General features: G+C 42.2%; 1 protein-coding gene across 2 annotated transcripts; it reads right to left on the minus strand.

Moving 5' to 3' along the window:
- Positions 1–196: 196 nt before the first annotated feature.
- On the minus strand, positions 197–26,638 carry CMTM7 (CKLF like MARVEL transmembrane domain containing 7). Of its 2 annotated transcripts, none has more exons than XM_050327398.1 (5): positions 26,409–26,638; positions 7,186–7,359; positions 4,698–4,796; positions 3,591–3,672; positions 197–1,080 (listed from the first exon to the last, which is right to left on the minus strand). In XM_050327398.1, the coding sequence occupies exons 1-5, from the start codon at positions 26,568–26,570 to the stop codon at positions 1,043–1,045; spliced, it is 555 nt and encodes a 184-aa protein (XP_050183355.1). In that variant the 5' UTR covers positions 26,571–26,638; the 3' UTR covers positions 197–1,042. The 2 variants fall into 2 exon arrangements, with proteins under 2 accessions (XP_050183355.1, XP_050183429.1); XM_050327472.1 differs by having other exon boundaries at positions 197–3,254.
- Positions 26,639–27,021: the final 383 nt, after the last annotated feature.

A 27,021-nucleotide genomic window follows, 5' to 3' on the forward strand; every position in this document is an offset into this window, starting at 1 on the left:
ATCTTGGAGCTGAAGGGGATGGATAACTTGTGTGTGGAAGAGTTGGAGACCAGCACACCCAAACAAAACAGCAGAGGATGAGGTTTTTTGTGGCTCCTGCATATTGTCCTCCATTTACAGGATGTGTTCTGACACTCCCCATAGAGAAAGTCACTGCTGTAGTAGAGGATGGAAAAAAATGAACAGGACAACAGTCTGATTCTCTACATCACCCAAATAGCTAACAGAGTTTATTTCTAAAACAGCTGGAATCCCATATTTGACAAAGTTGCAGACAGATGGAGCTTTCAGAACCAGGTTGACACTGAAGGAAACTTGAAACACTTTTGCTGGCAGAGCTATAGGAGAGCGGTGCCGAATTCCCTGCCAGACATAGCTGTCATTCAAAGACCCCCGGTAGAGCTGGTGATACCAGAAAATCTGTGCTTGTCTTGGTAGACATGCTTCACAAGGAGGATTTGGGGAAAGCAAGGAAACTTTGGCAGCAGAGATGTCAGTTTTCCAGCCTGAAAGCACCCAGCATTAAGAGCATCTGGTGGGTCTATAGACCCAGCACTGTCATAGCAGCAAAAGCTGCAAGCATACCTTAGCCCTGTTGATAGGCACAAAAACCAAAAGGGCATGCTTATTTCTCTTGATGCAGTATAAACAAGTGCACTTGCAGCAAAACATACTCTTTGGATGATCACAGAGCATAGTTCCGAAATTCTTTGGTTGTTAGATTGCATGAAATGCTAGGATTTTTTTTTTTTGACTCCGTATGGTGACAAGTGACAGAGTGATGTGAGAGGCTGAAAAGAAATGTTGGTGTAGTGCCAGGAGAGGGAGCATCGTTCCAGCAGAAAGTGGAAACACCCTTTTCTTCAGAGCAAGCTCAGGTGCCAGCCCCAATCTGTAGCAGGTGCTTCTCCCTACTACCACTGCAGCACTGAGGCCTCAGCTGCATCCACACCATCTGCAGCAGAACACTGGTTTCCCACAGGATTGCCAGGTGGGGTTAAAGCTTTTAGGAATGTTTCTACTGTCTGTCTGAGGTGATATCTCAGGAGGTGAAGGAGAAATAGTGCGCATATCGTTCCTCTGGGGAAACAGAAGATGGGAGTATCCTTAAATATCTACCACATCAGTTCAAATTACAGTCAGAGTGCTGGTTTCCAAAAACTGTAGTTAAGTCAGTCTCAGCAGGACAACTGGTATCCTGTTGCAACAGGTATCCCTGTTGCAAAAAATTACACATACATATATATGTGTGTGTGTACCTTCTTCTGCAGATATGTTCACTCAAAGTGCCCAGAAGGAAGTCCCTTGTCCCATATGGCCATTTGATGGGTCCTGTGCTGGGAGGCAAGGAAGCCTGAACACTGCTAACAGGGATTTCTAGCTCAGAAGAATGTTTGTTCTCTTAAGCGAGAAAGCACAGTCAATTCAGGTTGTTAAAATTAAAAAATAGCCCATTTCTGACCAAATACAAAACATATCATCTGAGGGGTAGAAAAGCAGGCCAGAGTTGGACATTGTAAAGAAATAAAAAATAGTCAATATGAAATCAGTAACATTATAACTGCCTGCTATATAGTTTTATTTGAATAATCCTCTATATTAATGTTAAAGCAGTTTCAAATTGTTTGCTGCTCTGTATTGCTGTAAATAGTGCACTTATGAAAAGGAATAGCAAGAAGAATCACAGAAACTGTGTATCTTTAGACGGGGGATTTTTACCTCTCCAGTTTATCTGCTCAGTTATTTTCATTTACTTACTCAAAATTTTCGACACTTTAGCAGTTGGCCAATTTCTCTTGCCTAAGAGCTAAAAAAAAAAATTCTAAGTAAAGATACATATGTTACGATAGGAGAAAAAAATAAGGTGGCAACAAATAGCAATGTGTGTTGACCTGCTACAAGGCACAAAAAGAATTTTCCAAGAGGACCACTAAATTACTTAGCAGTATTGATGCAGAATTTCAGATAAATAGAAAAATACAAAGCAGGACAGAAAATGCCTTTTCCTCCAGATTGTCCCTGGTAAACTATATAAATACTATTTCTGCTGCACCATCATGCAGTTGTCTTTACAGAAGGCAATTTATAAGTACAAGCTCTACTTCACAGCTAGACATGAAAGGAGAACCACCAAGGAGGAGGAAGGGCCTGTGCTTCCTTTTTTCCTGCAAAGAATTTCCAGCTCTCCCGAGATGGGGCTGCCAAAGGAGAGGCAGAGGTACCAAGGTACCAAGAAGGAATTGTCTCAGCGCTGAAGCTACACAGAACTTCCTGATCATACCAGGTTGGACAAAACTGAACTGTTCTGTCTGTCCAGGCTCTGGGCAGAGTCTCCAGGAGCATGGATTCCAGCTGAGGCAGAGGAAGGGACACACCACATGGAAGAGAAAGAAGCACAATGGGCTTTCCATAAACACTGTTAGGTTCCAAAGAGAATAATTTAAGGGAAACGCACAGAATTTTTCTACAGAACAGGTCTTACTGTGAAAAGAAAAAAAAAATATCTCACAAAACATTAAACATATATTCTTGGGGACATGTTTTCCTGTATTTGGCAAGAGGACATTTTTAAGAATAATCTTTGATTGCTAATATCCTATAAAAATTCATGGAGGAAATCCTTGATTTTACTATGTACTGTTGGGGCTAGGAGGGAGTGTTTGCAGTGATGGATTCAAGTTGCAGTTCATAATTTTTTATGCTGGATGAGCTGATATTAGAAAAAGTCCATAGTTCTGATAGAAAGAGGTAACAAAGACTTGGGTCAGCGTATCCAGGCACAAATTAGTTTGTAACAGTTTCTTTGTTAAACAAATCATCCTTGGAAGCTAAGAATCAGGTAGGAATTTGCAGGATTCCCCTCGTGTAAACAGATGGAAGAAATCAGAAGCAATTTTTCCATCCCTCTGAAAGGAGAACCAAATGACTGTCCAAGTGAGTTTTAAATGCACTTACTGCAAATAGCTGGACATGAGCACAGCCCAGCTTGTGAGACACAAGTTGTCTTTCTCCAAAACAAGTAGGTTCTCCATTATAAACTTCTTTGGGTGGGGAGAAGTGTAGGGGGGGAACAAAAATACTTTGGTTCACAACATTGTTTTGCGTAGGCATTCAAATAGATCTTCCAAAGCTACCAGCTGTCCAGGCAAGTAACATAACACCCATGCCCCCTCCTCGGTAGTGGACGTTCCTCTTTGGTATCCTATTTTGTAAGGCAGACATCTTGCACAGATGGTGGAGTCACACAGATGCATCTTTGAAAAGGAACAAACAAATTCATCTAATTTATTAAGGAACACACAGGAAACCTTCTTTTGGTAGGGAGTAGGGGAGGGAGAAAGGAAAGTGTTGATAGATGCAGGATTTGCTAAAAGCAAGTTATTTTGCTCTTGCAGTTATTTGTTTACAGCTGTCAGTAGCTGTGATACGTCTGTGTTGACAGGAAATATGGAGTTACTGCTTTGTGAGTAATTTTGAGTAACAACAACCAAGACATTAATAAATCCTTTCAGGTAGACACAGCCCTGTGGCAGAAAATATAAATATTCATTTTGGAAAGCATTCTGGCAGTTACTAAGCATGATACTTACTTGTTGACTGTGTGATGCATGAAACCTTGTAGGATGACCACATGCTTAAAACACAAAGTATTGTAGCTAGGAACCCGAAAGTCTGGATGGGAAAACAAATAAACCACAAATATTTACAGAGCATTAGATGACACATATTCCATGCATGTATGGACACTTTTGTAGATTCAGCTATTTTATGAGATTAACAGCATTTTATGAGATTAACAGACCCCAAAAAGTGATTTCTTTCCTCCGTTCTGCCAAAATACTAAAAAAATAGAATTTCCTGTAGTATAATAGTGAGTTATGTCTTGTGAAAACAACAACTGACAGACAGACTAAGAGGCATATACAAGGAGGGAGACCTTCTAAACTTCTCACTAGGATTCTGCAACAAAGAAAAGACTGTTTCTAGCACCTCTGAGTACTGTTCTTTTACTGCCCCATTCAAACAAGTCTTTCCCTGCTGCCTGCCAAATAAACAAGTCAGGTAAGTCTTCTAGGCTGTTTGCATCATCCAGACTAAGTTTCTGAAAGCAATTCATTATTCTGGAGGAGTTGCATTTCTGGTCCTGCTGCTGTGAAAATACTGTCACCCACACTCATAAGTCATGCCTCTCTACAAAGCCCTCCAGCCAACAGAGGCAGAAAGCATCTTCCAGTGTCAGTGCAGAGCCTCAGTGGGTTTTAGCTCTGGAGAAATTACCTTGAAGAGGGCTCTGTTCAGAAACAGGAGGCAATCAAAACCCAAAGACTGAGATGAAATTCTGTAGGTAAGTTCCAGGTGCTACAACAGCCTATTGTCAAAACTTAATTGTCTGAATTCTTCCCCTAAACACACTAGTTCCTATGAGTTACAGCAGAAGCCTTTGGTTTCAACACTCTGACAGGACAAATACCCGCTTGAGTGGTGAGTCTGGAGTCTCACAACAAAATATTTTTGTTGGCACTGTGTTACAGAACATTCACTGAAATGAGCTAGAAGGTAGTTCACCCAACCAAGACACAAGCAAGGCAAGTCTGTAAGAAAATAAAAGTGCAAGTAACAGATTTCCAAGGCCCTACTATATATATATATATATATTGCAATTTTAAAAATGTCAAGACTAATAAACTCAGTCTTACCGCTCCAGCCACAAGTCCAGTCAGATTGTAACTCTTGGCTGCTGCTACAATCGATCCAATGAGAAGCAGAATTGTACCAATTAAGTAATGAAGGAACTCCTGTAAAGACAAGCACAGCCTGCATCAGAAGGGGAACTTAGCAGGAATGCATTTTAATATGCCTCAGAAAGAAATTAAGTTGGCAAAAGTGACCCAAATCCAGAGGACAAAATACTAGTAAAAAAAGGAAAAAGAAAAAAAAAAGGCCAAACAATATTAAAAAACAACAACAACAACAAAACCAAGAAAAAAGGAACAACCCACCTTTTGAGTGGATTTTGTGCCAAACCTCAGTTTCTGTTCAAAAAGGGGGAGAGGGACAATCTCTACCAATGTCACTGGAATAAGGTTTATTTACTGGGTATGGATGCAATCCTTTCAATTCAACATGGTACATTACTGAGGATGAAACGTGTCTCTTTATTGCATCAGGTATTGTACCTTACTTAAAGAGATGGTTCTGGAGGAAGGAAGAAGCCTAAAGACATATTTCTCTAGCCTACATGAGATGGCATAATTGGAAAACCAAATGCTCCTACTTTTGATAATCTTAAAAAGTAAGCAGTGGATCTACTGGATTTAATAATGACTTAGATCAACCAACACTTTATAAAGAGCTGAGAAGGATTTTTGCCGTAAAGTAGGCTCTGAGACCACAACTTGTTTTCCTCATTCCTAACCTTGTTTCAGTTAATCAAGATCCCAACCCCTGCATTTTCTAGAATAAATTATTTCCATAAGGAGAATTTCTCTGGCTAGTCCATGCTGCAGCAGGCAAATTAGACACGCCATTGCCTCCTTAGAGACAGCAAATAAAGCAGTGTACACAGGCTACTACTTTAGAGGAATTCAAGGGATGGGCAGTGGTTCAATGGAATCATCAAAGGCTAAATTAGGTGGAGAACAACAGCTGGCAGGGCTGGGAGAGTGCCCCTCTGGAGAAATACTTCCAAGCTTTAAAAGGTGTCAGCGCTGAACCACTTCTTGAACCACTGCAACTTTACTGACTACAAATCACACCCCTGATTGCAATGTAGAAATACTGCCAAGAAACTCATCTGAGTGCTACCTGTAGTTTCCCAAAGACTCTTACGTGTCTTCCTGTTCTGTTCCAAATGTGTGACTGATAAGGAGGTTGTTTGTTTTGTAAAAGAGCAGCAGTGTTCAAGCAGCACATCCCATAAAGACATCTGAAGCTGAGCGGCCGCAAACTTCAGTGCCTTAAACTCACCTGTGGCTCTGGAACACTGAGGAATGATTAAACACAAAACAAACAAAAAAAAACCCAACAAAAGCAGCCTATGCAGAGCCCAAAATGGCATAGTCCTGTTACAGCAATGCACACATTAAATACTGCTTTACAAAGCGTCATTTATTGACTTACTTCACTCCATTATTTTAATACTTGCATCTGCATTATTTCTAGATACATAAGTACCTTTAGAGACAGACAATGGTAGCATACATTAAAAAAAAAAAAAAGTCTAACCTTGTTCTTCAGCTAAAAAGAAAAAGAAAGTTATATTTTTCTCTCTGGTTAGAATTGGATGGATGGACAGACTGTTATCTTAGATCTGTACACTACTTACATAACTTTCCATTAAATGCCATCCAACCAATCTTGGATTTCAAAATCCCTCTGTATCTCTCCAGTTTGCTTTCCCCATTTCTTTCTTCCTTCCTCTGTGTAACTAACATGTCACTAATGTGTAAGGAAGCCATGTTCTAAGAGGTTATTAAAATCCATTCTAGGATTAAAATTCCATACTAGGATGCAGAACTCTTTATTAGTTGACCTGACCAAGAACTACTGAAAAAGTTCAGGTCCCACATTTTCTGTGCTGCTTGTTAGTTCTCCACTAGGATATGAGAGATGGATGTGTACAGGAAATGTGGGAATGAGGCAGAACATCCTGCAGGATATCCCAGAAAAGGCCATGCTATGGCAATCAGGCTGAGGCTCCTATTTCTTGCTATTGTTTAAGTTACCTAAAACCATACCAAAAAGAGACACATTTGACTTAAATAGCACTCACAGACTTTATTTTGGGACAGGATGTAGTACATGAATTCTAATGCTATGATTTGGTACGTCAGTGATCCCTTAGCTGCTCTAAATGACCTGAGCTACGACTCATCTGCTGAAGGCTTGATAATCAGTAGCTTCTTTTCAGTTGTCTCAGAATAACACTACTGACTTCCCTGAGTAAATCTGGATTCATACCTGTCTGAAGGAGGGCAGGATCAGATCCAAATCAGCTAAAAATCCTTACAATTACAGCATCTGCTGAACTGAATGCTAACAACAGAAGGATTTGCATACAAGGCAAAAAAAGAATTAAGTGAAAGACAGCCTATCACTGTGAGACAGCACAAGAAAATGGATTCAGAGATTGAGGCATGGACCCCCAAGAGAGGCAAGGAAGCCAGGCCATGTAAACAGGCTTACCGCAAGTGGCCAGCTCACACAAGTGAGCTTCCTGTAGATCCTGAAGATGTGGATAATGTAGAAGAACAAAATCATAACCAAATCGCACATGGTGACAATCTGAAAGAAGCTGTATGCACTGTAATCTGTCCACGGAGAATTATTGACACTGATGAATCCGATCAGCAGTGAGATCTGGAAGACAAAATGTGCATTAAAGGTTTTTACAGTGGTGCTCAGAGGGTTGTGGAGATGATTTTAAGCAGGATAAAATGGCACTTAGAAACAGAAGACAAATATCTAATGTAAATTGGATGGTCCCAACAAAATGGAGGACTAAGTAATAAGCATGATAACAATGTTTTATAATTTGCTGATAAGTAAGCTGAAGCAACCATTAAGAGTGGGGAAAGGGCCAACTGCCAGAAGGAATGCCACAGTTTCAGCCTGAAGAACCTGATCTGAAGAAAGTATTCTATGTACAAAAGAAGAGGTCTCAAACAGAGAAAAAGAACTGAATGCCTAAAGATGCACCAGCGACTGAAGCACCTAAACCCCACAGACTTTCAGAAGGAAATAATTGAAAGCTGTAAAAATTGAGGTGTCCATGAGCAGATGCACCTTTACTTTCATTTAGTGACACTTCTCACATGCCAAATCGGATGACCTGGCTGCAACTGAGCTAACAGTTTTCCTTTTCTACCACCCACAGAGCAGGAGTATTAGAGTATTGTAAGGCAGCATCATAGCAAATAATAAAAACATCTGGGGGAATTCATTAATTCACCCCACCCCCAAAGTTTTAATATGTTAACATTGCCACATAAAAGTAAAAAAGCATTATTGTACAACTTCTGTCAGCTGTAGGCTTGCAAAGGACAAAAGCTATCTCATTTTTTTTTAAATATGAAACTACTTGTTTAGTTTACTAATCTTGCTGCTTCCACCAGCCTGGCCAACCTGGGGGATAAAAATAAATCTACTAAAAATAAATATACTAAAATATTTTCTTATTACAGACTTTGTCAATGTATTCTTTCAGCTACTGTCATTTTTAACATAAAGTCAATCAGAAGCAGTAATAATACACATTTTAAGTGTTTCTCCTAGACATTAAAAAACTATCTGAGGAAGACAGAACCTTAAGACTACACCATCCTTTCCTGCACACTCATCTTCCAAACTCCTAACCAACTGCATTCATAATCAGAATAATTTTCTTAAGATTAAAAGAGAAAAAAACCAAAAACAATAAACCAATGCCCAAACAACATAGCTTAGATTATCCCTGCTGTAGTGTTAACCAAGTTTCACCTGCTCAGTTCTAAGTGGACAGGCTAAATATATGCATGCATGAGGGCAACCAAAAGCTATATACACACAAAAGAACTTCACAAGAACTTTGACCAAACTCCATCCAAACAGCCACATCAATGTCTTGACAGTGAACCACCTCCAAAAGTTGGCTTCAGAGAGAAAAGCCATCACACCAGGAGTGTGAGGGAGAAGTTAGAACTCCATCAGAAAAGACAGGAAGGACTGAACAGGCAGGATGGCAGCAGGCAGTACCGTGCTGGCTCAGGCTGCCACAGACCACCCATCCCAGTCCTTTGAATCTTAATGTTAGTTAAGAGCTGTCTGACTTAGCCATTGAATAACTTGAACAATCAGAAGGAGATAATTTGCCCTATAATGTAGGAGAACACTGGAAGTGATGCAAGACACAGCTATTATTTTCATAATTTAAAACTGAATTTAATGAAATTTCATTCTACAGGAAGACTCAACAAGAAGTCCCAGCAAGCACTGAGTCTTGCACTTGGATAAAGGTAAGTTGAGGACAATAATTCCCTAATCACCAAAGGCTAGAAGGGGTTTCCCCTATCGAGGCGTCTTCAGTTCCCAGTTTCAATTACACTGTACAAATCAAGAAAGAAGCGTTAATTCACAGAAATATTAAATCTGCCTAGTGGCTCATTTCATGCATGAACAATCAACTTTAGCAACTTTTTTTATGGTGCACAAAGGATAAGGAGGGCTGGATCCCTGAAGTACAACCACCATCCAAATAATTAAAACGACTGGAAAAAAAACCCCACATAGTTTAAACTATCCCAGTTCTCTCTATCTCATGGAAGCATAAAAATATTTTTCTTTTCAGTTAAAGGGTATAAAAAACTGAGAAGAAGCATAAAGAAGAATGTGAGCCATCCAAGAACAGAAAGTTCATCTGAGGTGTTATATTCCTCAGAAATACAAGGAAAATACAAGGTACCAACCACTCACTGAAGAATCTGCTCAGCTCCTAAAGATGGAGTAGAACCGTGGATTCCAAGACTACTTCACTATTAAAACAACTCCAAAACCAATTAGCAAAGATTCTCCCTTCTTTAATTTTAGATGTGCCTCAGCACACAGGTAGGAAGAAATCACTGCATGGCAACAGGTATTTCTTTCAAAGATTTACTTTCTCAGCATAAATTTTTGCAACAATGAGATTTATCTGCAATTTCTAAAGAGAGTCATCTGATCAGAGGCACATAATTCTGTTTCACAGGACAGATGCAAAGGGGACCCTATAAACAACTTTATAAAAGTTGTCGGCCACACTATATTGCCTGCATGGCAGGCAGGTACAGTCAGAGTTTAAAACTCACACGTTGAAAAAGAATGCTAACAAATGTAGCAAACAGAGCCACATAATATCATTTGTCCTTTAAGAGTGACAAACACCGAAGTTCCTCCACCAGATATTGGTTCACCGTGATATATATCGGGTGATGACTGTATTTTTTTCCTCCTCTGGGATTCCTGTTTCCAGAGATTAGAGTGCTAAAATGATTAATATGTAACTGCCTGGGATACAGTTCAACATAGATCTTAGAAGTCAGTTTGTGGCACAGAGAGAGAGAGAGAGAAATAAATGGCAAAGCACTAAAGTGATCAAATGTTGTGACTGCTCTTTATGCATCTGTGCTCAGGGGAGCAGGTTAATACACTCTGAAAATAAAAACTGGGGGCACAAAAAAAATCCAGGGCACTGCTATTTCCATTTCAATACAGCATTTCACAGATCGTGAGAGCAACACACCTATAACAAACAGCCAGTAAGCCAGTGTGACCAGAAGTACAGCTCAAATTATGGTCAGTCTCATTAGAAGGTTTCAACCTGCTCCACAATATATATCCAGGCTCCAGACCTGCATTGCAAAAGGAGTGAGGGACACATTGCAGGACACTACTATTTCAGTGCTTTCTGGTTTCTGAGAAGCAAAACAAAGAATACACACATCAATCAACTCCAAGGAGGGATTTTTGGATTTAAATAAAGTTCTGTATTTACTCTGTTTCCTAGGAGCTGACTGGCTTAAATTAATCCACTTCCTGACTTTACTTTGGACCAGATTTTTGAAGTAAAAGTCATGAAGTGTGTTTAGAGACACTGGTATATATCAGGAACTATCTCACAGCTAAAGGCAGTCAGGCAATTGCCAGGAGGCACTCAATGCCTTACCAGATAGAAAAGACATAAGAAAATCTGCAAGACTTACAGAGTAAATCTGCAAGACTCTTACAGAGTAAATCTGCATTCTCTTCTCTATTTTGAGCTGGAGATGAGGTAACCACATCCTCTGCAACGTGCCTGTAGAAAATGTTGCCTCTTGAATGGTACTGACATATGTTCCCAAGCCTACACTTGAAGTTAACTCAGCTCTACCAAAGAATGAAACATAATTTGTTCTTTCTTGATATGGTCTTCTTCCTAAAGCTGCCCAAGATGCTGCTGGCTGCCTTTGCCACCAAAGCACATTGTTGGCTCATGGTCAGCTTCTAGTCTTCCAGATTCCAAGGTCTTCCTCCCTGCAGAACTGCTTTCCAGTCAGATGACCTGCACTCTGTACTGGTGCAGAGGGCTTACCCTCAGATATCCCCAGATACAGGACTTGGCATTTCTCTGTGCTGAACTTGACAAGATTCCTATCTGTCCAGATTGTCAGGGTCCCTCTTATGGCAGCCCAACCCTCTGGCTCATCAGCCACTCCTCACAGGTATATTATCACCTACTAACTTGCCAAGGGTGCACTCTGCCCCATCATCCAGGTCATTAAGGAAGATGTGAAGCAGTACCAGCTCCAGTATTGACCCCTGGGGTGCACCACTAGTGACTGGCCTCAAAGGACTTTGTACCATGACCCTCTGCAACACTCTGCCGTTGAGACACTTTTTAATACATCTCACTGCCCTCTCATCTAATCCACACCCTGTCAGCTTGTCTGTGAGGATGTTATGGGGGACCATACCATTATTAAGATTGAGGTAAACATCACTCTTCCCTTGTCCACCAGGCTAGTTGCCTCACTACAGAAGGCAGTAAGGCTCGTCAAGCATGATTTCCCCTTTGTAAATCCATGCTGACTACTCCTGATCACCTTCTTGTCCTTCAATGTGCTCAGAAATGCTTTCCAGGAGGATTTTCTTCATCATCTCCCAGGGGCTGAGGTGAAGATGACCAATCTGTAATTCCCTGGATCTTCCTTCCTTTTCATAGACATTACATCAGTTTGTTCAGAATGGTATGCTTTCCTTCTGCACTTCTCAGGCTAGAGAGGATAGGGAAGGACTGGACAAGAGTGATAAATTCTCTTTCCCTATGCCATAAAATACTACTTGAAGTGTTCCCTGGAAATGCTGTTTCTTTTTAAAAAATCAGATTGTTTCTTCTTGTTCTGACAAAGAATGAGCAATCTGAAGTCCACTGATCACTATTACACTCAAAATGTAACAGGATCACTATTACACACAATTTACAGGAAATGTGTATTTACAGGAAGTCTACAGGAAAATGTGTATCAAGACTTCAAGGAAGTAAATCTTCCACTTCAGGAAAATTCAACAGACAGGAATCATGCCTTTGTATTAACAAGAGATTCTACATAGGAAGAAGATCCAACTTCCAATGACTCCTAAGGCAAATGCATACTGGAAAGAAGACCCATAGTATTAGGCCCAGATGCAGTTGTACTTCTGATTTCAGATGATTTGAATTCCACCTAACTCCCTGTGTTCACTCTTTGCTGGCATCCTGCACATGCTATTAGATTACAGAGAAAGCTCGGCTCCAAACATCCTGGCTTCCCAGGAGTGGGCTGGGCACAATGCTGGGACTCAGAGCAAGCCAGAAACATGACCCTCAGCCTCTCTGGTGGCTAGATCCTCCTGCAGTTTCCAAGCCTGTCATCAGTCACAGAGGCCACAGTGAAAGTGCCCAAGAGCTGCCTTCATCTCCAGACTAACGGGCTGTGCTCCCCTTCACTAACATTGGATCCTGCTGGAATGCACAGCAAAGATGGAAAAGTTTGGGTGGGCCAAACCTGCAAGTTCAAAGAAGCTTAACAGAGAATCACCTGCTGCAAGGAAGGGGCAGAGGTGCATGCCCACCAGTCAAGAGATTACAGGTTGCAATTTTCCTTGCTAGTGCCCAGAGGGTAACAAAGAAAAGGATTTGTTTTGCTCTCCATGTTACCTTCAGGCCAGCTGGCACCACTAAGAATTTTCTGCTCATGTGGTAGAAGTCTGCAGTTTATCTGAACACAGAATAATTTTATAACCCGGGAATCAATCTGTGCAAGTGCTTTGTATGATCTTTTTCTACTGTCCTGCTCTAATGGGTGTCATAAATAAAGCTCTGGCTTTACTACCAATACTTAATTCTTTTGTAACGTTTGGAGAGAACTAAATTTTCCTCAGATGCAGCTAACTGCACAAACATAAATCCAGCATGATCTCCAGTACTGACAGGAACCTACTCTAAAGGAAAGCCTAATGTTCTGAGCATGAGAGGCCCATTTCCACAGGCAAACACTGACACAACAAGGCAGGAATTAAAAGTCACTGGCTCTTGAATCCTGACCTGTTTTGTAACCAGTCTGAATTTCAGTAAATCACGTATTTCACTGCTTCAGTTCCCCCATTTTCCAAATTAGGACTAATAAAGACTTTATATGCATTTGCTAAAGGTTTTTGCCCTCAAAACACTTTTACATGTAAAGTAAGGCAAAAATTTTGAGCATGACTAATAAACATCTAGGGCAAGATGACTGTTTTCCTTTACAGTATGAATGAGAACAGATGCCCACCAAAAAGAAAAACCAAACAATAAACCCCCCACCCTTCTTTCCCCTGTCCTCCCCTCCAAAAGCCCAAACCAGCAATCAACAAATCACAGATGTAAAAGACAAGCATGTGAGAAAGTTATCTGAGGAGAAAGCCACAGAAGAGGCAAACAGTAGGAAAAGGTTGGTCTTCTGAGAATTGCTTTGTGGTCAATCTGTAGCTACTACAGCACAAAAGATAAACAAAAATGAGAGTCCTAGCTCACTGTAAAATGGAAATTAGTATTTTCTTCCTGACTCTCATTTATTTACTTACAATAGACTGTGATCAAGCTTTGCAAAAAACCCCACCACAAACAAAACATTGCAAAGGAATTGTTTTCTAACTGGAAGTGTAATCTTTAAAGCTTGGACTACTTCACTACTCATCCTCTTGACCATCCCTGAGTGTTCTGCACCGCACATTATCACTCACCCGTGTCCAGCTGTTCTTTCTCAATTCTGTTAATGACTGTGAAGTAGAGGTTACCCTTTCCCACTGTGCCTGCGTACAGTGGTGGTGTACTGGGTGTGGGTGTGATATAAGCTGCCTTCACAGCAGCTCGTGTGGAGCTGGGCTTTCTGTGGTTAACACGTGTTGATAACGCATCAGTCTTTCGGCTGCTGCTGAACACTGCTGGCACAGCAGCAATGCTTGCTTTCTCCTCCCTTCCCTTACCCCAGAGCAGGCTCACAAGTAGGCAAGTCACAGATGACTCTACTGAGCAATGGGATTTTTCAGACCATGATGTTGTGTTCAGTGATAAAAACTCAGGAAAAGGAGATTTAAGACGTTTTAGATGATGGTGTTTCTCTTCTGAAGCAAGCATTGCACGTAGAATCACAGGCTCACTGAATGGTTTGGGTTGGAAAGGATCTTAAAGACCATCTATTTACAACTCCTCAATCACAGACAGGGACTCCTTCCAGTAGACCAGGTTGCTTCTGGCCTTGGACACATTTGTCAATGGGGAGTAGTGAATGAATTTATTGCTTTGCTTGTGTGTGCAGCTTTTGCTTTCCTTACAAAACTGTCACTATCTTGATCCACAGGTCTTTTTGCCTTCCTTCTATTTTCTCCCCATCCAACAGGGGAGGGGAGTGAGTGAGAGGCTGGTGTTTGGCTGCTGCTTGGGATTAACCCATTGTATGTGGCCTACCCCTGGTCTGGATTTCTAGCTGCTGCAGTAGGACAAAGAATGATATTTAAAATCTTCATTGCAGAAAGACACTGAATACGGTTTTTGCAATTCCCAAGATCATGCACTGAACTGATAGACTGCTGTCTTGCCATGTAATTTTAAACTATGGATAATAATTTTCTTTTTCTATATAGAAATAAGATGTGAAATGCCAACTAAATTGCAGAGAGGAAAGATAATGTTAACAAGAAGCAAAACTGCCTCAAGGTGCCTAGTTCTAGAAAAACACTATAACTCTTATCTCAAAGTTTTATCATAATACCATGACACACAGAGCATCATATATAATCCACCCAGCACTGTGTTATCTCTTCATTTAATTAGTTTGCCAGGAAATGTACAACCACATGAGAAGTCATGCTATAACTTTTTGTCTCCACTGTTTCCTTTCCTTTTTTTCTGCTTATTCCCCTTCCCTATTCTTTCCTACATTACACTCTGTATTTCTTCTCCTTTGTATCTCTCATTCTCTCCCACTCAAACTTCCCTCTATACATGCCAATGCACCACAATTCCCTCTTTTAATGTTTCCTAGCTCTCTTCCCCAGTCTCTTGCATCAGGACATGTATTGCAATTAGCTAACTAAAAATTAGCACCATTCAGGGGAAAAATGTCAGGGGACAGGATTCAGCAGTGCTACATCTGCACAAAGACTGTAGGCAGCAGCTCTGCTTTACCAGTCTTCAGATGGTAGTTGGCAATACCTGAAAGTGCTTTTTTTCCCCATCCATGGTACTTGCTGGAGGACTGATGAACCTTTGTACCGCTTTAAATGTCAGTCCTCCCGAATCTGAAAAAAAGGGCCCTGAGAAGTACCCATGAAATTGATAAAACCTGTTTGATTTCCACTCTCTTACCCAAGTTCTAGCGCAAGCAGTTGTACAGAAACTGTGTCTACAAAACTGGGGCAAGGGACAGCACTGATTGTCATCCTGTTTCATCACAGCCATTTAAAAAAACCTCAATATAACAAGAGCTAATTTTTTATTATTTGAATGACAAAAAAGTTTCCAGCTGATGGCACCAGCCAAGATGGTTCATGGAATTTTCCATCCCTATGCGAGCCAATCAGGATAACCATGCCCCGGAGAAATGTCACTGACTGCAGCTGTACATTTCCAAATGTTACACCTCAACACAATGAAGCAACACCCACATATTATTAAGTACATACTTCTGGTGGAGTAAAATAATTTTTTTTAACAGCTTCCCAAAACAGAAAGATGAGCAAAGCGTAGGCCAAGGTTACAGTTGTAGATCATGCAAGACTGGCTCAGCTAATTTAAGCAGCAATGTTGACTGCTGCTGTAATCAGGATTTCCTTCTTCCAGGGCAGTGTTGGAAATGTGAGCTGTAACAGACAAACCCCTACTAGAAAAAGAAGATAAAGAACACAGTCCATTTGAAACTTCATTAATGGCAGATGAAATCGGCTGCCTTCAAGTGCATGGTTCTGTGAAGCAGTCAGTCTTTGGTTGCACAATAATCTTTCAGCCCCTGCGTCTGGGTAGATTTCCTTCTTGTCTGGCTGCTTTGCTAAAATAAGGAGGCTGCCTGGCCTCTGATAAGTGACTTCTCTTGTACATCACCATCCACAGGCTATTTATTGAAGATAAAAAAGGTTGGGAGGGTGAAAAAAGACAAAATAATCTTACTTAGACCCTCTACAACTCTGATAAGAGGACAATCCTAAGTACAAGCAAGCAGAATTCTATATCTATTAATAAGAAGTTATCTATCTGCTCAGGCACAGGCCTCAGTGGTAGAAAAGTGTGAGGGGTAATCCCAGAACCAGCATATGAAGGACATTATTAAAGAGCCCTTGTTGCAGGGTGTTAGCTATGATCATTAAAAAGGCAATTCTTTGTAATGACTAGCTGCAATTAAGTCCTGCCTACCACTGATCACAGGACTTCAATCCCACCCCTTCCAGCTGAACTAGTTCCCTACCTCAATCCCCGCAGCCGCCTGCACCATGCCAAAAGGCATCACATAATCCTACACATGATTAACTAAAAGCTGAGGATTTCATAGTTATATGGCAAATAATAGGCTATATTCTCGTCAGGTAGTGAATTAATTAAAAAAAGTTAGTTACCAACAACAACCTCATAATTTAATATCTTCTTCTTGCCAATTCAATTTTAACAGATCTGTTTCAAAAATCAACTTAAATTTAAAACATTTCAACTTTAGAAGCGTTATCAGTAAGCTTTTTCAATCTATAAAAAAGATGCACACACTACACTCAAAATAATGCAGCAACTAAGTAACATTGCACAAGGGCCATATGCAAGTTACAAACAATTCCCAAAACACATAAAACTCATTGCAAAACAGTATTAATAGCACAGTTGACTGTTAGCATGTCTGCAAAGGATAGGAAGAGAATTTTAAATACTAACAGTGCCCCAGAAGGGTTCTAATTCTGCGAATCACAGATGCTTTCCCTCTGACTTTCAAAGAGGTGCCACCTGCTGCTACCAGACTACAAGGACTACTCTGGACAAAGCCAGAAGAACCCTATACTTCGGGAGCACGTAGTTTGTTCCTCTATGAATAAGGAATTAATTCTCTATGCAGGAAACAGCCCCCATGAAACAGCCAGCCTGCCACCCACTCCAGTGGTCTCTCCCATCGAGTCATAATGCCCAAATCATAGATGAACTTGCTGTTTCAGGTAAGAGCAAAGACACATCCTCTATATAACTGGGGTTTTTTTTTCTGCAGATGCAAAAACGCAATCCCTGGCTCAGTCTGTGCTCTTTGCCCTCCTTCCGTTGTGGTGCTTGTTGGGAATTTGTGCCCTACAAGCCCATTTAGAAAAGACAACCTGACTGCTGCAAAAAGCATGCATGCACATGGCTCCTGCTGTAGTTCACTCCACTGTAAAAGACCATCTACCTTTCATGGTAGGGAGAATCCCTATATCATAACTCAGAGGATTACAGGAAGTAAAAAAAAACATTGCAAGTGACTTGAATCTCCAGAGTTCTCTAGTAATAAAAAGTGGAGTATCTGCTGATAGCAACCGAAAATGAAGGGGTTAACATTACCAAATCTCTCCAGATTCAAAGATTGCACAGCAAGTTGTGATTGTTACTTCTCTCTCCTGCAAGGCAAGCACTTCCAACATCTAGATCTTCCTGGAGAGCCATATTAACTGTTCTCTTGATCTGGTAAACACAAGATTCAGACAGAATGACAGGAGAAGACAGTCCACACTGAGGACAGAGAAAGAACGCCTCAAGCATAGAAGGGGTTTCTGAGGCAACAGAAAGAAAAGAATTGGGAGGAGAACTGTAGGCCAGCATAAGTGGGTTTTGTAGAACTTAAAAATTAAGAGCTTTGAGCTGTCTTAAGGTATGGTAGAAGAGTGGCTCTCAATGGCAGAACGGAATCCAACAATGATGTACAGGAATACACATACTCATGGAGGTTCAAACACACCTAGGGTATGTAGACATTGCTGGAGAACTTTGTACTTTGAGGCTGGTGCTGCAAAAGCGGCACAGAGCTCACCAGCACTGGGTCTGGAGAGGAAGCCCTCCTCGTGGGCAGGAGACTCACCTGCCATTCTTTAGTCAGCTGGAAAGATGAGCTCCTTGCAGGAGCAAGGCACCCCTGAGTCCATGGCTCTGACCCATTCTCAGGTATATTGTTTGGGTTGTTCGTATTGTTTCCCCTTTAAAAAGTCAATCTAGTCCCATATTGCCAGTGATGAACCATACAGAAAGAGCTTATAAACCACATAAAGCCACACCTTGTGACCCACAGAGCTCTTGTAGAAAAAATTTCGTGGCTGTCTTAAAAATGGTTTCACCAACCATGCATGGCAATACCACCTACAGAGAAGGTGCCCACGTTGGCTGACCAGCCAAGCCTGGCTCAGACTGACTGGCTGCTTGAAGCCCAGGGTAGAGAATATTTATTATTAATAAACATCCACAAACTCTGCAGAGCAAGCTGCAAAGTTTTCACCTTGACCTGGATATCCAATACATATCTAGCAACAAACACCTACTTAAAACTCAGATAGGAACATATAACATAAAACCTGTACCTCACGGCAACAATCATTCTGGTTAACCTATCAAACTAGATGCACACACGCACACACAAATAAAATAAAAAACAATCCCATCTTCCAGGAAGTTCTTACTGAGATCAAGGATAACTTGTGAACCACACAGTGAAGTCTCAGTGCCTCCACCCAGAAACCCTCAGCAAGCAATCTGTTCATCACTCACCCTTACAGATGCTGCTCACAGCACAACCCACTCTCACTATCTGAGGCATTTAGTGCTTGACTGACTCAAATTGTCAGTTGACACCTGCTGTAGCTCTCCCTGCCTCAGAGAACACCACACGGACATCTGGCAGTCGCACAGGCACCAGTTAAAAAGCTCACATCTATCATCTCCAGCAAAGGCTTTGCTAGCCATGTCAATGGGGCCTTGAGCAAGGTCTCCTCGAATAGGAGGAGGACTTGTTTACATCACCAAAGTCCACGTTGTTAGCCGTGCTGGCATAACGTAATTTTTATCAGGAAGAAACAGGTGTAAGTTCCTGAAAACATCGGAATAATTTCCTGATCAACTGGCATCATCACAACCTGGCTGCTGGATCAGGCTGGGCCTTTTAGCACACAAAAGAATGACCTTTTCTAAGCGCAGACACTTGATGCTTGGCAAGACGCCAGGGAAGCAAAGAGCAGTGAATGAGGGGTGAAAAATGAGAATAGATGAGATTCCCCTGTGGCACTGTCGCAGCTGACAGCTTTCAGTGACTGCCTGGAGACTGGCAGGCCTCTCAAACACACTGGGACAGCACTCCTATGTCTACTAGGACCTTGTATACTCAAGCAATTGCCAAAAGGTTCAACTAGCCAGCAGGTGAGAAGCAGCAACTGGGGACTGTGCTTTTCCCAAACAGAGAAAAGAGCTCTTGCAGAGCATGATTACAGACTTGAGGAAAATAGGCTAAGTCATTCTGCTCTTCTGCAGCTGCTGCTGGTCATCTCATGTTAACAGCATACTTCTTTCCCGGGAGTCAGCACTTGTTTCTTGAACGCACTAGTGGTACATAAAAAAAAAACAAACACAAAAAAACAAACGACCAAAAACATTATAAGAAAATTCCCCCGAAGGCAGTCTCTCAATCTTGTCATCATCACACTTCCATTTCTCTTATGGGAAGCTGTGAGCAGAAGAGGAAGCCCTAAGCAGCGCAGCTGCTGCTATTGTTGCAAGAATGGTAGCCAAGTTTGTTTTGGCTTTGAAAGCTGCAGACACCTAGCCTTGACCAGCCAGGCACATCTGTCCCGGCCATCACATTCATCAAATGACCCTTAAGAATCTGAGTTATGCAAAGAAGAGGAAGCTTGCAGGTGGATGAAAGGAAATCACAGCAGTTTCAGGGTTTGATCTCTGAGTACAGAAAGTAGCAATTTCTGTCTGCTGCATGCTTTACATATCACCACAAAATAGCAGGACAAGGCCACAGCCCACACGACGTGACAAAGGAGACGACTCAGCCCCAGGACCGAGAGAATACCTCACAAGGACTCCCCAGGGAGGGGAGAGGAGGAAACACTTACTCACAGAGGCTGGCTTTGGGGAATAATACCCCAGTAATGCACAGCAGGCACCAGAGCCTCAGGGTCAGGTACGTTCCTCTCACTGAGGTACAGCCACGGTTTCTACTGGATCAAGATGAAACAACAAATTGTTCCAGCATATACAGCCCTGGAATCCAGTGAAGGACACTTGGCAAGATGCTCTTTATCATTTATAGGTTCTGAGCACGTGGAGACTGAACTTGTAAATAAGTGATTCACTGTTTTCTTTTACTCTCTGGCTGGAGAGGAGGATGTTCAAAGAGACACCATCTCCAAACAAGGTGAAGACAGGGAATACACTGCTCTTGCACATCTTAGAAGATATAAGAACTCATGCTTTTCACCACATCCTATTATCCAAGGACATAATGTGCATCTGATTAAGATTTTTAAATGGCATTTGCAAATTTAACTTCCCATAAAACAAATGCGCCAGGAAACCATTGGCAATGATTCCCTCTGCTCTTCTTTCAGGCATATTAAACATGTCTCAGGTGATGTGGTAAATTTCTGGGCTTCATTTCCTTTTTATTTTGTTGTTTCAGAAAATGTTTGTTAAGCCCTGTTCAACTACCTCTACAGAAAGAGTACTACATGCACACAGGTTGCTAATGAATGTATTGAAACAAATCCCAATGGATGACTCAGATGAGCAATGAAAGATAGCTCCAACTTTGTGCTTTTAGGAAGCCTCTTTTAGGATACAAATAAAACATTCACTGACACATTCAGAACAAAGATACACTAGTGTTTAATAATGACTACAATTGTATTTTTACAAAACGTTCTGGAGCTGATTTTTTTAGCCTTCTAGAGAGGTTTCTACATCAGAAAAATTACTAGTTTCTTTTTTGCTGAAATAGATAGAACTTAAAACAGATGGTACAAAACCTTCTCCTGCCCAAGAGAAAAAGAAAAGGGACTACATTCTCAGCTTGTGGTTTGAAACACATGGAACCACTTCAAGCTTATGTATTTCCTGCCCTTCTGTGCCAGACACTTGCTCCTGCTGACAGTAGCCTCTATGGCTGCACTGTTCCCTAAAAACTCACATGGAAAAAAGACGACCAGAGAGCTGAAGCAAAGCTCCGTTAGTTCCCTGGTACTGTGTAACCTGGAGAACATCTGCATCATTGCAGCTGAGAACAGCTGCATGGAGACAAAAAAAAAAAAAAGGGAAAATTCCTTAAACTGGTGTTGCTTGTGAAGTCTTGCCTCACCAAATAAAACTCTGTCAGCCTGCCACCAAGCACTCCTTGGTTAACATGCAGAGAACACACTGTGTGTTCCCAGCTCTTATGCAAACACCTGGACAGAAACTGTAAAATGGCCATCCAGAGCAGAGGCACGGAAAAAGTACAACTGGCCAAGCCAGCCTGTTTTGGTGTTCTTAGAGTGGAAATAACAGGACTTCCCAGTCCTATGGGGTTTAATTACTAGGCTTAGACATTCCTTACTGCTCCTGTTTCTTTGGAGCTATCTAAGACTTAAAATAGTTTTTTTTTTCTCTCTCTTTGCTCTGTATGCCCAGCAAGGTCAGTTTTACTGCAGCTTCTAGCAGAACATCAAAAATAATTAGCAGCTCCAACACATAGCTCTGACCTTGGTCTCAAAATAACTGTGCTTCTAAAAACATGTCTTATTTCTTAGCCAGTAGTTTATCACATAGTTGCAGACTGAAGACACTTGCACATTCTTGGGTGGTTTTCCTTAATCCACCAGAAAGCATAGTCTACACAGGACTCACAGACAGGCTTACAGTTTCAGCATCTCTGCATATCACCAGAATTCCTCTCTTCTGAGCAGCTTTATTACCATAGAGGCAAAATCACATGTCACTGACACACTGCTGAAAAGAATTAGATGTTTTACATCAATCACCTTCATGGACAGAAAGATATTTCAGTCTCAAGATCAAGTCAGAAGACTGAGTAGCTCTTATAGCATTCCAAGCATCATTTGCGTTTGTGAATTTCCTTTTCTTGTATCAATGGTTTTGATTAGGAATCGTTTTCTTTCACAAGCAGATTTTGCTTTCTTTTTATATTTCAACTTTTTCTGAATATAGCTCCCCAGTAAATTTGTCTGATATGATACAGCACATTGAGAAACAGAACTTGGCTCTAGCAACCTAACTACCAGTATTTACTAGTTTTCAGTGTTAGATGAATGAATATTCTCTTGAATACTATTATTCAACTATATGTTAGTATACAAATAGCCCAGAGAGGTTTCAGGACACTTCAAAGTTACTCAGAATTACAGACTGTCTTGTTGGCCATTCACTTATCAAGTATGTCATTGCTTTTGTCAAGACATGCTTTGGAAATGAAACAGATACTCATTAGAAAAGTTTTAACAATTGCCTTACCATTTTTAACAAGTTAAAATGATGTTGTTAAGTCAACTTTTATTGAGTTTATCTTTTTTTTTTTTTTACATTGCAATTGCTTGTAAATCTTTTCTTCTGCCTTGAGAAGATAATTTTGATTTTCTTCTGTCTGGTGAAACTGCTCTTTCCTGGCTTATGTTGGGCTTACAGAATAAGCACTGTTTTTAGCTTAAAACACCCTGTATTTTGAGCCTCTGCTTACTGTGGCAGAACTATTGTAACAGTAACAACAGTGTTATTGTGGGAACAATCGCCTTCAGTCTGAACTGTGACCCAAGTTAGCTTGGCCCATCCTGAAGGAGGTGAAAGAGAGGCAAAGAAGGCCACGGGCCACTCCACACCTCTCAGAGTCCAGAAAAAAGGAGCAGTCCAAGAACTGTTTGAAAAGCCTGAAAGAACTGCACAAGCACGTGCTGTGCTGTGCTAGCTCTTCTACCTGAGAGCTCTCAACACTCCTTTTCTCTCTTCAGCCTATAGTGGTCACGCTCCTGCAAATCTCTGCATCAGACACTTTGTTCAGGTGATACAACCACAGCTGTTCCTACCAGCCAAGTGCCTCAGATGGTGAGATACCTATATAGGCTCCAGTGTCAAACACGGGCTGTGCTGAAAGCAGGACCTAGTCCAATACAGCATCAGTGGCATCCTCCAGGCTTCAGCAGTAAAAATATAAAAAGCACATGAGGGGTCTACAAGAAATTCAGCTGAATCAGACTTGTTTATATCTATCAACACCGGCACTTGAGCCACTCTGGTGACAATACAGATGCACACTCATACTGCTGTCTGTAGTGGCACAGGATGCCTCAAGAAGTTTCCAAGAACCCGTCTACTGAGAACGTGCCAAGCTAAACAACACAGGTTCCTAGAAAGTCTCACAATAAAACAGGCCAGCAGTAGCACGGACACAGAGCAAACATGCCTCAAACAAATCAGCACACGCTGAAGATTGCCACGTGTCAGGCTGGCTAAAATTCAAGTCATTTAGTTTCTCTGGTCTAAGTGTACTCTGCACACTGATACACATTCACACACACACACTTTCTTGGTACACTGCTGGTAAAGAACCAAGGTGGCCACACTGGGATCCGGGATCCTGCATGTATCCCTGTGAATCTAAGAGATCTCGGCACAACGGTAAATACCAAAAAAACCCCAAACCAAATCAACAAACAAAAAAACCCAAAAAACCCAAAAGAACACCAAAAACAGAGGGGAAAAAAGAGGAGGAAAAAAGAGAATAAAAAAAGGAAAGAAAAAGTGAAAGCTATATTAACAACATCAAGTTAAACTAGCTGAAGTAAGTTAGATGTTGCAGATGCTTTGTAACTTCCTGTCAAAATCAGAGCTTCAATTCAGCCTGGATTTTGAAAATGGAGCCCCAGCTAACATCAGTAATAGTCACACATGAAAAAGTAGGTTTCAAACTGTCAAACCACACAAAATGCACAAGTCCCATAACTATGTTTTCTCTTCCATTTTATTTTCAAAATATTTACAGACTATTCCCTAAGCTCTGAAATCAATGCATAAAATACACTGTCTTTTCAAAGCTATAATCATTCTGCAAGGTTAAAGAAATTCTCTATCAAAAAAAGTAAAGGAATTTGTGTAGGTTTACAAGCAAGAATCACTTTTTTGTCTTCCTAATTTCATTCTATGCTAGACACGACAGCACCCAGAATTTCAAGAGAAAGCACTGGTAACATTCAGAAATCAGCAGCAATTCACATTGCACATCCCTTCAATATTCCTGAGTTTTAGTCCTTCTGTTTCACAGAAGAACAGCCATAAAATTATCCTTTATTTCTTTCGTATAATTTCCATAGCATATTGTTGTCATAGCATATTGTTGTCATCTATTAGAATTATTTAATGCACATACACATGTGCAGGAGTTAATTTAGAACTAACCTATCCTGATTATTTCAACATGTTACAGCACAAACATTTATTTTTCTTATGAAATTATTTGAGAAGGAGACACTATTGTGATGTGTGATATTAAAAGAATTCATTTGCCAAAAGTTCCTTGAATACCTGAGGTTACTCCTATTTACAGGCAAACTGGAAAACGGAAAGAACATAAGAATGTGAAGCTGAAAGAGTGCAAAGGAAAAATAATTTACATTATTTTAACCTTTGTTAAATTCACCACAGAAAGCCACTTGCTTAAATTCTGATAAATTTTATATTGAACGGCGTTGATAAAATATGACTTCATGTAAAGTACACGAAGTATTACATAAAATTACATAGATTTACATCCAGTACACGAAAATATGTAAAGCATGTAAAGTATGCACACACTTAATATGTGCACCAAAAACTGACATTACAGCACAAATAAGCATGCCATGCTAGCTTCAAGAGTCTCTTGTCATAGCTGTAGTGACACCACAGCAGGACGGAGAGCAGAGAGGACTAGTTACTTCTAGTCCATAAAAGGAGCTGTTCTCTCCACAGCGGTAAAAGCAAAAAGAATTTTAGCTCATCAGCAAAGCACAAGTTTATTGGTTTATGGCTACAGGTTCAGTTGCAATGTAGACACATGCTCAAAAGGATGTTACTTCTGAAAAGACTCTCCAGATGCTCTCAGTGGTTTGGGAACAACTCAAGTGACAAGAAGGCAGCAGGCAACTGTTTGTGTTCCTACCAAGCAGAACTCATAGTGAGGGACAAGTCTGAGGTCTCACAAGCACAGGACAAGCGCTCAGCAGGTGCAGGTAGCCATGACCAGTCACATCCAGTCTTGCCTCTTGCTTCCAAGGCTCATTTCTAAGGGCAGCTGATGGCTAATAATGAACTGGAAGAAACTGGGCAGCTTTTAAAGAGAAACTTCAGGATTTGATATTATTCCATGGTAACCTAGAACAAAATGATTCGTACCTTCTAATGTCAATTTAGGAACCTGGATGCTAGTAACCTACACGACTTTAAAAAAATGACTGGACAAATAAAGGCAGGGGGGAAAATGGTGCTGGGGGCTTATAAAAGATGAAGGCAACAACTCCATCACAAAATGTTGTCAAGGTACAAGTTTTTGCAGGATGAAAATGTATGTGTGGAGGTATTGCCACATGATGTCTTCCATGCTCTTTCCTAGGCATTATTGACTGCCACTACTGCAATTAAGCAGACAAATCTCTCCACAGATAATTGTGAGCTATAGAAACGAGAAAGAGCTTATCCATCTGTTAATCCTCTCCACATCTGCATGGAGCTAAATTTTCTGTACTAAGTCAAGTCAAGGCATCAGCTCAAATTCTGGCAGCACTCTGCTTTGATTTCTTTTGAATTTCAGCCATACATCTCCCACATCCCTCCCCGTGTCACTAGGTCACCGCCTGGAGATCTCTGACAGACAGGGCACGGAGCCAGCTGGACCAGCAGTCCCAGCTGTGGTGCTCACCCTTACCAGATCCCTGTGGGCACAAGCACTTGGCCCAGCTTCCTTCCAAAAACTTACCCATGCTAAGGAATGAGGTGTTGCACTGCAGCACGATGTGCTGTCGCATCACGGTGTTACGGTTATTAGTGGCAAAAAGTTAATACTGGCTACTCTGGGCTCCTGCACGTTCGTCTGAACGAACAGAAGTGCTCGTCGCTGCTTTAGGAAGACGCAAAGGCAGCTTCTGACAGACCGAGGAACAAGAACTTTCCGTCATGCTGCGAACTGCGAGAGCTGAGGGGCAACACAGCAGAGATGAAACCCGCAGCGAGCTGCGGTCCCAGCACCCCCTGACGACGCTCTCCAGACTCGCCGCCACAAGAACTGTCCCGCAGGGAAGAGCGCGGTACCCGCGGAGGGCTCCGAGGGCCCCCACAGGAGCCCCGACAGCCCCCGGGGGCCGCTCCCGCCCCGCTCGCCCCTTACCATCTGGGCCACCTTCAGCATGCCGGCGCAGGAGCGGAAATAGGCGCCGTCCATGAGCTCCGCGTCCGAGCCCGCCGAGGAGGAGGCGACGGTGGCGGCCGGCGGGGCCGCGGGGCCGCCGCTGCTCACCCCGGTGCGGATCACCCGTGCCCCGTGAGACATGGCTGCGTCCCCTGCTCCTCTCGCCGCTGCCCGTCCCGGGACAGGGGAACGGGACGGGATGGGACAGGACAGGGCAGGGCGGGGCGGGGCAGGGCGGGGCGGGACGGCGGCGCCCCCGGGGCTGCTGCCAGGGCCGGGCGGAGGCGGCGCGTCCCCGCCTGCCCGCGCTCCCCGCCCGGGGCGGCCGCGGGGCGGGGGAGGGCGAGGGGGAGCCGCGGGGGCTTTGTGCCCACGGCGGTTTCTTTGCCGCGGGGGAGACGCTGCCGCATCCCTCCCCGAGGGGAAGCGGGGTCCGGGACGAAGCCCGACGACTGGGAGCAGACGAAGGGACGCTGCCCCCGCGCCGCTCCGGAGCGGCGGCCGCGGCGGGGTTGCCGGCGGGCCCCCAGCGCAGGAGGGTTACATGGAAACAAGGGAAGGTTTCCAGGCAGGAAAGGGGACGCCTCGCGGC

Source organism: Myiozetetes cayanensis, unplaced genomic scaffold (genome assembly GCF_022539395.1).
Source record: "Myiozetetes cayanensis isolate MyiCay16 unplaced genomic scaffold, myiCay2020 scf1, whole genome shotgun sequence".
Lineage (NCBI taxonomy): Eukaryota > Metazoa > Chordata > Aves > Passeriformes > Tyrannidae > Myiozetetes > Myiozetetes cayanensis.